Consider the following 12,895-nt stretch of genomic DNA (forward strand, 5'->3'; position numbering starts at 1 on the left):
AAAAAACCAAAATAGTTGATAGTATATTTTTTAAAGGGGATCATTATTTACATTTTTTTTTCTGTTTTTTATAAACACAGTTTTTTTTATCAATCTGGTCATCTGGTCATATTTTTTCTTCCCAGGTCCGATACTCGTGCCTGTGATTATATGCTGATGACTCAGGAATCCTTGTGTCTCGTAAAATAAATCTGAAGAAATTCTTTCTTATAGCATGAGTCTTATAAGATTGCTTAATTGACTATAAATTGTCTTTGCATCTTGGCAAGACAGAGTCTGTTCTTTATTGGTTTAGGTTTCAACTTAAACTGGCCCTAGCCTCCAGGTCACATGTAATGGTACTGCTATAAAGTACACATCTTTTGTTAAGTATTTAGGTGCAAATCTGGATCAAATTCTTTTGGCGTCGCCCTTTGATGCTTTGCATCAATGCTTTTCTTGTTATTTAACTGGAACTGTTTTATTTTCAAAACGTCAATCTGGTAATAGGTTTATTTTTAAACAGACACTGGCAATAATCAGGATTATCTTATAAATGACAAAGTGATAATAATATGGTTATTTTTAAAGGAACTCCACTGAGGTCCAAAGGACTAAAAACATAAAATTTGAATTTCTTATGGCACTTAAAAAAGTAAAGTATGCCAAAAATTATTACACAATATACCCGTACATAAACTGAAAATCATATTTCTTTGCTATTCCTAGCTAGATTGGAGTGAAAAGCATTGTAACGATTTTCAATTTTTGGTTATTTTTCACAATTAAAATAATTATTCAGGAAAAAAGCAAAGAGCTAATGATCTGAAATTTTGCAAACAAGTTATTGGTCTAACCCAAAATCAGATGGAACATTATTCTCAAAAATTTATTTCTAGTTCCAGCATATCAAAAACCTCAGTGGAGTGCCTTTAAATCATCTCAACTTACAGGATAAACAACTGTAGTACCGTCTGGCTGTATGACTTCAGCTTGCTCTATCCTAAAAAATAAATTCATAACATACATCATAACAAATGGATCTCTGTGGCCATGACGGGCACGTTCATTGATTTTAAACTGCTTGCACATGAAGGCTACGGGTTTGAATCACAACATAAGACTTCAAAAAGGTTATTGAATGAGTGTAGATTTTATACTTAAGTTATTGAACGAGTTAAATAAAATCATATTACATAAGCTTCTGGTGCATGTCAGAGGCAGGCATGATATGATTTTATTCAATAAATATAGTATTGAATCTACACAAATATGGATGAGCCAGTGCGATAGGTTGGAAGTTCTCCTTTATATCAATATAAGGCCCAAGGGAAGTAGCTCACAGAGCCCCTCACAGCATGGTTGCTCGTTTTTTACCCATGATTTGTTCATACACAAATAATGCACTTGATTCCCCTATCAGTTTGATAGGGGAATAGTGTGAGGCGTGTTAGAATTATATATATCACAAATGACCTCATATCAAAGTGTTATTACACTAGTTTATATCATTTTTATCAATTTAATGGGTTAATTACACTCCTCAAAACTGATCAATTTCACAAAATAACTATCACCTAAAAGTAACTACCATGATAATTTTACACAAGTGAAAGTAGAAATTCCAGAATTCGAGAATTCACAAACATTAAACCTGGCAAATTTGTCCGAAATGTTGATTTTGCAAAAAATTTTGGCTTCAAGAAAAAATGACTTTATAATACTCACACAAAAGGTTCCTCACAATATTGTCCGAACATGGTAACAATGGTGTCCAGCACTATCTTAGCCTTCGTCAGATCTGTTGCCGTGCATTCTATAAACACGTTCTTGGTCTCTAGGGTGATCTTTGTATGCTCGCCTGAAGTAGAATTGTTTGTTTGGATTTTACGACGATTTCAACACCTTTTGGTTTCATCTCCGCAAACTGGTTCAACCTAACCGACTTTCCTGGATAACTAACCAGTAATTACCAATTTCTCCGTTAAATGATACACTAATAACTGACATGATTTCTGAATCACATTTTTCATATCGAGAACTTTGTTTATGTTTTTAAAAAATTACATTTATGCCCCAAACTCAAGAATTAAATACTTTTTAAGGTCTTTTTTATAGGTCAGATAATTTTTTTTTTTAATTTAAGGTCATTTTAAGGCCTCTACTTAATTTCGAAGGACTTTTTAAGGCTTCACAAGCCTCAGACTACAGAGAATCGAATGACTGTATAACAATATAACAAAAACACTTACCATTGATGATAGGAGGCATGGACAAAACAACTCCATTTTTATCATAGATCACTGGGTAGACTGGTTTATCTTGGATGATAGGTAAATACGCCTTAAGATGACTGTCTCCCTAAATATTATTAAAATACAATACAATCTTTAATCATCTACACTACAACCAATAATGATATTATTGTGTCACAGTTAGCAATAATGCTAACATTTTTACGTCTAACAGCCTAATTACCATGTTAAACATTTTAACCAAACATACTAGAAAAATTCTTAGATTTTTTAAATATTTTTAACTTTTCTTGTCTTGTCATAAAAAACAAAGCTAATGTTTAAAATAATAAAAATTAAAAAACTTTCTAAAAATCTGGATAAAGTGTGACCCCTCGGAAGCATTAATCGCAACAAAATTACATAAAAATTGCAGACTCTGTTAATACTAATTTCATTTTTTGGTTAATGAATTTTATGATCGGTTTATGGCTTAAACCGGCCAAATGGGTAACACGACACCCTTACAAATGACTGAAGAATAAAGAGTAAATTGCTTGGCCATAGCTCAGACTTACGGAGTAAAGTTTCATCAGTTCTACAGCCGTCATTTCTTGTGTTTGATTCAATGCCTTGAACTTGATATCTGCTGGTGGTTTAGCATCATATATGAATGGTCCTTGTATGGTGTCAAGGTCGTGCGTTCCTATGGCAACCAATTTTCTCACCCTAAAACAAGCAATAATATTTTTAAAGTCACTGATGGATGCATCTCTCCACTATTTATGCACCAAAACCTCACCAACGGGTAGACGATCATGGAAAAGCTATGTATTTTTAAATATCAGGTACTGTACATAATCACTACAAGTTTTCATTTAGCCTGGTTTACAAGAAACATCATCCATAACCATAACAACTTTCTTTATCAAGTAACCAAGTTTAAGGAATATTAAAATGTGTATATATTTTTATAGGTTTAGTTTGCTTTTAATGACCTATCGGGAGCCGGTGTGTAAAGATACTGGTAGTCATACTTAATTCTACATAGTTAAATGATAACTGAATTGTCCATGAATAAAATGAATTGAATATATAAATTATCCATTAATAAATAAATTGAATTGTTGAATTGAATATATAAATTATCCATTAATAAATAAATTGAATTGAATATATAAATTGTCCATGAAATAAGTTGAATTGAATATATAAATTGTCCACAAATAGATAAATTGTCCATGAATGATTAAATTGAATTGAATATATAAATTGTCCATGAATGATTAAATTGAATTGAATATATGAATTTTCCATGAAATAAATTGAATTAAATATATAAATTGTCCACAAATAGATAAATTGAATTAATTATATAAATTGTCTACGAATGAATAAATTGAATTGAATGTATAAATTGTCCATGAATAAATAAATTGAATTGAATGTATAAATTGTCCATGGACGTTTCATTTGCTATTTTCTTCTGTAAGCAACCTGATATGATATAGCTTTTTTTTAACAATACTTAACATATATTTTCATATTAAGACAAAGTTGTTTACATACCTGCAAATATTTTGATGCAGTTTATCTTGGAGGTCTATGAAGCTTTTGTACCTATCCTGAAAATAAATCAATGATCAAAAATCTTGCTCATCCAAGAGTAAGTAGTGAGTGTGCAAGTAAAATTAAAAACACTTTACATTTTGTTACATTTGTTTTCAATCTTAAAATAAACTTTACCAGAGTAATCAATAACCCCTGTGACCCAGATAATTACTTGTCAGAAATTGTCGGTTATGTTCAATTTATAAGTCTTTTTATATTTTAACGTTAACATATGTAATTATCAATCAATGTATTGTTCAAACACTATTAAAAAAGTCAATCTTTTTAAATAAACACCAAATTCACCTCAAATTGACAGTGAAAAATTGGGCTTAATGTCTCTGTTAAACATAATTTTATTCTTTGAAAACTGCTGTGCAATAATGAACAAACCTTTGCCACTAGTAAAAACTCCTAACCCAAATAAAAAATGAACAGGGCCATTTTTAAAGGGAGATAAAAGGGGATTAACAGAAAACGCCCTTTTTTTAAATTTTTTTAAAAAAATTTTTCTTTATTTTTTATTTGATTTCCCAACTTTTAAACAGACCCCCAGCAACTGGTAAAGGAAAATGTTGGGTGCCCCAAGCAATTTTTTCTGGCTGAAAAGCACCGATTGAAAACGATGTTCTTTTAAATAGTAGATGTCCTTCACATAAGAACCATTTCCCCAAGGGTTCAACCAACAAATGGGCAGCCCCCAAATGGTTTAGGGCAAGTGTCTTAAAAACCCCTACGCCAAATGTATTTATTTAAATTTAATAAAGGACCCTAATTTGATAAGAGGTCAACCCCCGATAAAAAAAAAAGGGTGTTTCCAAACAATTTTTTTCCTTTGATCTATTAAATAACAGAATCATTTTTAGCTCCTTGATGATATAGATGTTGAACAAAATGGAGAACTATGACTTATAAATCACATACCTCGGTAAATTTAATATTTCTCAGTACAGCTGCCACGGCAAATGGACGTACTTGACCAGTCTGAAAATCAAACAACTGGCTCTGTTATGCACTATCTTACTTACATGTAACTACTGTACAAGTAAAACTTTAAATACAAACAAGAACATAAATTCAGATAAACAATATTTCATAGATGTATTGGTGAGCGAATTACACAATGAAAACTTTTTAAAAAGTTTCCAACTGAAAATCTTGTATCACTGCAAATTTCTTTATAAATCTTAAAACCTCCTGTCTTTAACACTTTACAATAATGGTTTTCTTACTCAGTATCACACTGAAACTTTGTTTATGAATCTAACAACCTAACATCAATTACACAAAACTGTTTATAAATCTTACAACCTAACATCAATTACACAAAACTGTTCATACATCTAACAACCTAACATCAATTACACAAAACTGTTTATAAATCTAACAACCTAACATTAATTACAAAAAAATGTTTATAAATCTTACAACCTAACATCAATTACACAAAACTGTTTACAAATCTTATAACCTAACATCAATTACACAAAACTGTTTATAAATCTAACAACCTAACATTAATTACACAAAACTGTTTATAAATCTAACAACCTAACATCAATTATACAAAACTGTTTATAAATCTAACAACCTAACATCAATTACACAAAACTGTTTATAAATCTAACAACCTAACATCAATTACACAAAACTGTTTATAAATCTTACAACCTAACATCAATTACACAAAACTGTTTATAAATCTAACAACCTAACATCAATTACACAAAACTGTTTATAAATCTAACAACCTAACATCAATTACACAAAAATGTTTACAAATCTTATAACCTAACATCAATTACACAAAACTGTTCATAAATCTTACAACCTAACATCAATTACACAAAACTGTTTATAAATCTAACAACCTAACATCAATTACACAAAACTGTTCATAAATCTAACACCCTAACATAAATTAGACAAAAATGTTCATAAATCTAACACTCTAACATAACATCAATTACACAAAACTGTTCATAAATCTAACAACCTAACATCAATTACACAAAAATGTTTATAAATCTTATAACCTAACATCAATTACACAAAACTGTTTATAAATCTTACAACCTAACATCAATTACAAAAAAACTGTTTATAAATCTAACAACCTAACATCAATTACACAAAACTGTTTATAAATCTAACAACCTAACATCAATTACACAAAACTGTTTATAAATCTAACAACCTAACATCAATAACACAAAACTGTTTATAAATCTAACAACCTAACATCAATTACACAATACTGTTTATAAATCTTACAATCTAACATCAATTACACAAAACTGTTTATAAATCTAACAACCTAACATCAATTACACAAAACTGTTTGGTTTATACAGAATTTATTTTAGTTCGATTGTGTAGGAAGCTATAAGCTTATAGACACACTTTCGAATCCGTTCCTGGAACCAACCAGTACTGAGCAATGAATGTAAAGTGTCTTGCTCAAGGAAACAGCGACTTGCCCTTGACGGGGTTTGAACCCATGCGGCTAGCGATCATTAGATTACTAGTCCGACACGTTAACCACTCGGCCATGCCGCCACTGTTCATAAATCTAACACCCTAACATCAATTACACAAAACTGTTCATGAATCTTACAACCTAACATCATGTCACACAGAATTTTTTTATTAATCTCAATACCCAACATCGAGTTACGCAAAATATATTTTCGATCATATGTAAATTCACCAAAATCAGTTACTTATTGCTGTTTTCATTTATATAGAAATTTGACTACCCCTCAAAAATGGCTGCAAATTTAAGCAATGTAGATAAATAGTGTAGAAAAAAAACTGGGGACTTTCAATACCTTATTTTATGACAAGAATCTTCTAAGTATAAACTTAAGGCTGGCAGAATCTTACGCTGCAGATGATGGTGCCACAGCCTTATACCTATGGAAGGGGATATCCGCCAGTTCACGCATTATGCTTTATTACATTAAAACATGTAATTCATTTTTTACTTTGATATTTATTATTACATATTTGTTATTTTTAAAAGGTGATTTTAATTAATTTGGCGTTGTTATATGTGCATTTTCCTTTTCACATTAATTCTATTATTGCAATATGATAATTAGTTTGGCATTATTGAATTGTAGCGTTGAAGAATTTAATAACTTTTTTATTGTGAGAACATTTACTTTATCTTCCGTAAACATGCAACATTCATGGAAATGTATGATAAGCATTTTCATCTAATTGACACATTGTACTTGAAACATAACGTGTTGTTTATTATTTGTATGCGCTAAAATGGGCCCTTTTAATTGATGGGAGATAACTCGTGAAACATCTGTAAACAATAACCGCTCCCCAAGCCGGTGTACAAATAAAATGTGATTTGTCGTGGCAGTTGCATGACAGAAAACGTACGAAAAAACTTTTACAACGATATTTCCAGTTTTGAGAAGCTGTTTGAGAAGCTACGATATGTAAGGTATGTTAAAACTGTGTTTCTGTCATTTTTTTTGCGACTGTCTGAAATTCGCACTGTCGAACATGGAATTATAATTTCGACATGAAATAGCTTGCGAAATATTACCGGATAGTAGGTATTACCGGACAAACACCCATTTCACAACTTATTTTTTATCTTTTATATTTAATTTAACAGCCTCCAATTTTATTATGCACGGACAATTGATTCTACCAGTACACCATGGTAATGGAAATCTCAAAATTAGTTCTTGCTTCCATAACTTTATATGTCGCTTTTGGCCGGCGGCACAAAATACACAAATATACCCAAATATAGCAATATTTAATTTGTTTGTATAAAATATAGATTATAATGAGAAATAAATAATTATTTATTAAATATAATATGACTTAGCCTGCTATAATTTTCATTCATTCGTTGAAAATGGACAGTTACGATGGTAATGTAAAGAATAAAGGTGTGACTTATGCTTATCTACAGTACCATATAGGTTCTTTATGAATGTATTTGCAATTTTAAATCAAGATATGATATTTGTTGTCTACACTTACATTTTTAAGGTGTAATTTTGTTGGAATTTCATATCATATACAAGTGTCCATGTTATTTTTTTTGGTTCAAAACACAATGAAAGGGAAATGTATATTTGGGTACATGTACATGGTTGATTATATCTTATTGAAAGTGTATATTGTATTCATGATAAAAACCGCACTTTTTTAGGATAAAACATTTGTTTTTAGTATAATTGGGCAATATTTGGGTATATTTGGGCAATATTTGGGTATATTTGGGCAATATTTGGGTATTTCGTGTTGCCCCTTTTGGCAATCTCCTGGATTAGACCCCTATGGTCTTAAACTTGTTTATAATATACTAAAGAAAACAGAATGAACCTTATATATACTCCTGGTTTAGACCCCGGGGTCTAGTCCAGGATATAGCCTCGCTTTTCTTATTTTCTTGGTTAGGCGACATTAACAGGTCTGGTAATATATATTTATATATATAAACTACTATAAAAACTGCTCGCTGAAGTATCTTTAGCTATCTCAAAATATTTTCTTGATGTGTAACTTGTTAAAATTATTTTAAATCATTAACTGAAAACAAGGCAGTACTTGTATAACTGTAAATACCATTTTTGATACACTTGATAACAAATTTATGTCCTACTGTGTCATAGACGACAACCTTATCAGTTATATCAAAAAGAAATTTATCCGATAAGAGTTTTTTGCTGGCTATGATGATTTCCGAGCACATTTTGTAGTTCTGTACTGAATATTTCTAAAAATGACACTACCTTGGTAAGCATCCAGTTAGTCAACATTTGAGCCGCGTCACGACAAACCAACATAATGGGTTTGCCACCAGTATGGATCCAGACCAGCCTGCACATCCGCTTACAAACCATATAACAAGTAGTGAAACTGATAGCGAGCAGCTTGGATCCTGATCAGACTGCGCGGATGCTGGTCGCAAACCCATTATGTTGGTTTTGTCGTGACGCGGCTCAAATGCACCTTGTAATTTAATACATGGCGTATTCTGTTCTGCATTTGTTTTTTGTTTTTTTTTATGAATGAAAGGCATTTCCAAATTTTTGGGATTTATATGCAAGGGAAATAAATCAATTTGACATTTATCTCCCTAATCTTATTTTATATTTCGTGTTTGTTTAGGTTTACAGTCAATCGTAACCTCATCAGTATGTAAGTGGACACAAAGATCCATATCATTTAGATCAAAATAAATTACAAATTGAAAGGCGTCAATTGGGGATACTTTCACTTTTATAAGGGAACGGTCGAAAGGTGGCACAATGTGTACAAAGTAGCATGTTTAAGGATTACCGTAGTATCCTAGAAGACCCAGTACAGCAGGGACGACTTTATGTACAAGTATTCACTACTGTTAAATGAAATAAATACTGTTAAGGGGAGATGATTGTTTGAGATTGTCATCAAATGTGCTACGGAAATATGGTGATATATTATGTTATTGTAATTGTTATCTAAATTACATAGTTCATTTATTTCAGATGTGTTTAATGAAGCAGTGAATTGTTGACTTATAATATAGAAGCCTTGAACATTATTCAATACTTCCAGGGAGGTTATCGCCATGAAGTAAGCATGAACTGGTTAATAAATATTTTTAGGAATAAAATAATGATTGATATAAACTTGTGTGGGTTACTCAGTATTGATGTAAAGGTGCATAATTATTGATAATGACTGATATTAAAAAAATCTACGCACTTCTGCCTGTTTACAGTGTACTATTTTGTAAAGACTATTAATAGTCAGAATGCATTTCCAAAACATGCTACATTGAAATACTTGTGCTATAACATATATACCCGACATTGGAAATATGTCAGGGATTAAATTAATGTACAATTGATTTTAATAAATCAGAAGGGCTCTTATCCTCTCTATAACTCATTCAGATTAGATAATCTTAATTTTTTTTTTTTGGTTTGTGTGTAGTTACTTATTCTTACCAGGCAGTGAATAAAACTCCTACAATTTTATATTTTCAGTGTTGAGCAACAACTAGTGTCTCAAATCAAAGATCTCTGCAGACAGAAAATACTTCATGTTGTTCAGAATTTAGAAAATGACCGTATATTTAACATCAAAAATGAGCTACAAGAGGTTTTGAGATATTTGTTACAGTTATCCAGTTTCTCTAATATTAGTAGTTGTATAAAATATGTACAAGATGCTCTCGACATTTTAGACCAGTTACCAACTGAGAATGATGTTTCAGAAGTAAAGGCCTGTAAAAAGCAAGGAAGAAAATATGACATTCCTTCTGAAACTCTACAAAATCTTATAGAAATTGGTTTGAAAATTAGGGATATTTCAGAATTGTTTAATGTTGGCAAGAGAACAGTTGAGAGAAGAATGGAGGAGTATAACCTGTCAGTCAGAGATACCTATAGTAATTTGTCTGACAATGACTTAAGACTAGAAGTTCAAGACCTCTGTTCCAGCTTTCCATGTGTAGGGTACAGAACAATTCAGAGCCTTTTACTTTCAAAGGGAATTAAGGTACAGGAATCTAGAGTGAGGCAGACTGTAAGAGAGTGTGATCCTTGTGGTGTTTTATTTCGTAAAGTCTTCCTTACATCCTGTAGAATACAAAGAAGAACATATTCTGTCAGTGGTCCTCAAGCCCTTTGGCACATTGATGGAAATCACAAGTTAATAAGGTTTGTTCCCTGTACAATACCATTAAGACAATAAAATGATGAAGAGTTTTGACTGGACTTTTACAGTTTTTGAAATATTTTTGGTATTAAAAATAAAATGACTACTTTGAAGTAACTCTATACACCTTTGAAATACCATCTTTTTGCACAGAAAATGCTAACTTTATTAACAATACGATGTATGAAAATTGTTTTGAGAAGTGATTGAATTTTACATATTACACTTTTAGATTACTGTAATGACATGTATTTAGTATTATGGTTCTTCCTAGTTTTTATGATATACATCATTTTTACAGATGGCGTCTTGTTATACATGGGGGAATAGATGGCTACTCCAGGCTCCCAGTTTTTCTCAATGTTGGGAATAATAACAGAGCAGAAACTGTTCTGCGTGCATTTTTAGGGGCTGTTCAGCTGTTTGGTTTGCCTAAAAGGGTTCGATCCGACAAGGGGGGAGAAAATGTGTTGGTTGCACAGTACATGGTTGAACATCAATCTTCAATTAATAGACCTTTTATTGCCGGAAGGTCTGTTCACAATCAAAGGTTTGTGATATCTGTATTATACAACTCGAACTTAATATACCAATGCTTAAAAAGTACTCATTATGACTCAAATGTTTTAAAGATTTGCAAATAACCTAGAAAATGGCCTTGAAAACATAAATTGAAGTTTATTTAAAAGGCTTTAATTTTTAGAGCTCATACTTCAAGGATTGAAGGTAAGGTGTTTTGCACATGACTGTAATATATCTTGAAAACTCATGGATTGTAAAATGTGTGTTTAAAGCAAGTCTATCATGCAAGAACTTTCTGTGTATATTTTCTTGACTATTCAAAGTAACTAGAAGGAATTCATTTTTTACCGACTGGAATAAGCCGCTTCAAAATATTAAGAGGTATGACCATGAATTTCATTATAAAAATATTGCAGTAATATGCACCATGAATAGGCATTTCCACATGTACTTTGTAAATACATGTACTTTGTAAATTCATGATATGTAACCTATATTTTGGTTCCATCTTCCTGAGGACATAAACCACCATTGTTTTATAAATATTGATGTTTCATTAAATATTTGGCAAACTCCCGTCCTACAGGAACTGCCTCACTTGCATTTCAAGCTGTAATATTGTAATACATAGCTTGACAATATAGTTTTGTCCCCCCCCCCTCCCTGAAATTCTTGGGGCAACATATTACCCAAGGTCAAGGTCACACTCATGGGTCAAGGGTTAAAATTGTTTTCGATCTGTATGATCCAAAGGCTTAAGGGATTTTCATAAAACTATCCGGAAGGGCATGTGTTATGTTCTGTAGTTAAAATCATTTGATATGTGGTCCTATAAACATTTCAGGATAGAACGGTTATGGAGAGAAGTGTGGGCTGGCGTTACAAGCTTCTACTATAACATTTTCCATCAGCTTGAAGATGAAAGAATGCTGGATCCAACCAATGAGGTGCACATCATGATACTTCACCTTGTCTTTCTTCAGCGGATACAAACCCATTTAGATAGATTTGCAGAGGCATTACGGCGGCGTCCACTCAGAACGGAAAATAACCGCACTCCGCTACAGTTATGGATGACTTCCAGACATCCACCGAATGATGGACAGGTAAGTTTACATTATGTGATGATCAACATTAACAGAGCTATAAGATTATGTCTCTCTAAAATATTGGGAAGTCACAATATTTTTGCCTCCATTACTGTCTGTTCAAAATATCTTGGTTTAAGTGTTTGTTGGGCTCTATATTGGGTCATGTTTTCTCACCTTAACTTGTTTTTACACAACCTTTTGGCCACTTTGTTTACATTCTTTAACACTTGTTCTAAGTTGTGGTTTCAATTCCCGCAAATGGACATATTTTGTTATTGTTTTGTTGTTTGTTATTGGGATATAATTTAGTCTGAAGGATTGTGTATAGTCAAAAAGTAAAGTTTAAATGAAACTTAAGAAGAATATTTTTTTCAATTAAATAAATTTCACCTTTAATTAAATCTGTTCAATCAAAACAAGAACTGTCGAAGGACAGTATTGCCTCGACTATTCAAAAATTGTCACAGGGTTTTTTATTGAGTATAATAATGCTCATTACCTATGAATACATAAAATTGACCGAAAAGGTACAAAGGCTTGTTATTAAGATGTTTTATCATGTAAATCACTGCTTTATTATTATGAATGCATAAAATGTCCCAAAAAAGGCACAAACAACTCTTCAGTAGTTATGGAGATAACAGCTTACAAGCAAAAATTTATCATGAGTTTCTAAGTTAAAAAAGGGGAGAAAAATCAGCCTAAATGCAAGATAGAATCATGGATCTTGGTCAGTGACCTACAATTATGATTCTAAATGCATATGTGAAG

At 31.6% G+C, this 12,895-nt stretch overlaps 2 protein-coding genes across 2 annotated transcripts; one reads left to right on the plus strand and one right to left on the minus strand.

Moving 5' to 3' along the window:
• Positions 1-893: 893 nt before the first annotated feature.
• Positions 894-6,772, minus strand: LOC132735144 (phenylalanine--tRNA ligase beta subunit-like). The gene is made up of 8 exons (XM_060722045.1): positions 6,711-6,772; positions 5,166-5,175; positions 4,749-4,808; positions 3,783-3,838; positions 2,792-2,942; positions 2,232-2,340; positions 1,708-1,840; positions 894-982 (listed from the first exon to the last, which is right to left on the minus strand). Exons 1-8 carry the CDS (start codon positions 6,770-6,772, stop codon positions 922-924), a joined length of 642 nt encoding a protein of 213 aa, XP_060578028.1. The 3' UTR covers positions 894-921.
• On the plus strand, positions 6,741-12,433 carry LOC132735140 (uncharacterized). Its single transcript, XM_060722039.1, has 5 exons — positions 6,741-7,287; positions 9,335-9,422; positions 9,839-10,513; positions 10,813-11,061; positions 11,878-12,433. Exons 2-5 carry the CDS (start codon positions 9,418-9,420, stop codon positions 12,431-12,433), a joined length of 1,485 nt encoding a protein of 494 aa, XP_060578022.1. The 5' UTR covers positions 6,741-7,287; positions 9,335-9,417.
• Positions 12,434-12,895: the final 462 nt, after the last annotated feature.

The sequence above is a fragment of the Ruditapes philippinarum genome, unplaced genomic scaffold (genome assembly GCF_026571515.1).
Source record: "Ruditapes philippinarum isolate M1 unplaced genomic scaffold, ASM2657151v2 ctg4181_1_1_1_1, whole genome shotgun sequence".
NCBI lineage: Eukaryota > Metazoa > Mollusca > Bivalvia > Venerida > Veneridae > Ruditapes > Ruditapes philippinarum.

Coding starts and splice junctions, on each gene's coding strand:
- LOC132735144 (XM_060722045.1), bottom strand. CDS start 6,772: ATGCGTGAACTGGCGGATATCCCCTTCCATAGGTATAAGGCTGTGGCA. Junction 2,943..3,782: donor CTGCATCAAAATATTTGCAG/GTATGTAAACAA, acceptor TGCTTGTTTTAG/GGTGAGAAAATTGGTTGCCA. Junction 983..1,707: donor TATTGTGAGGAACCTTTTGT/GTGAGTATTATA, acceptor TTTATTTTTTAG/GATAGAGCAAGCTGAAGTCA.
- LOC132735140 (XM_060722039.1), top strand. Junction 10,514..10,812: donor GGAAATCACAAGTTAATAAG/GTTTGTTCCCTG, acceptor TCATTTTTACAG/ATGGCGTCTTGTTATACATG. Junction 11,062..11,877: donor AGGTCTGTTCACAATCAAAG/GTTTGTGATATC, acceptor TAAACATTTCAG/GATAGAACGGTTATGGAGAG.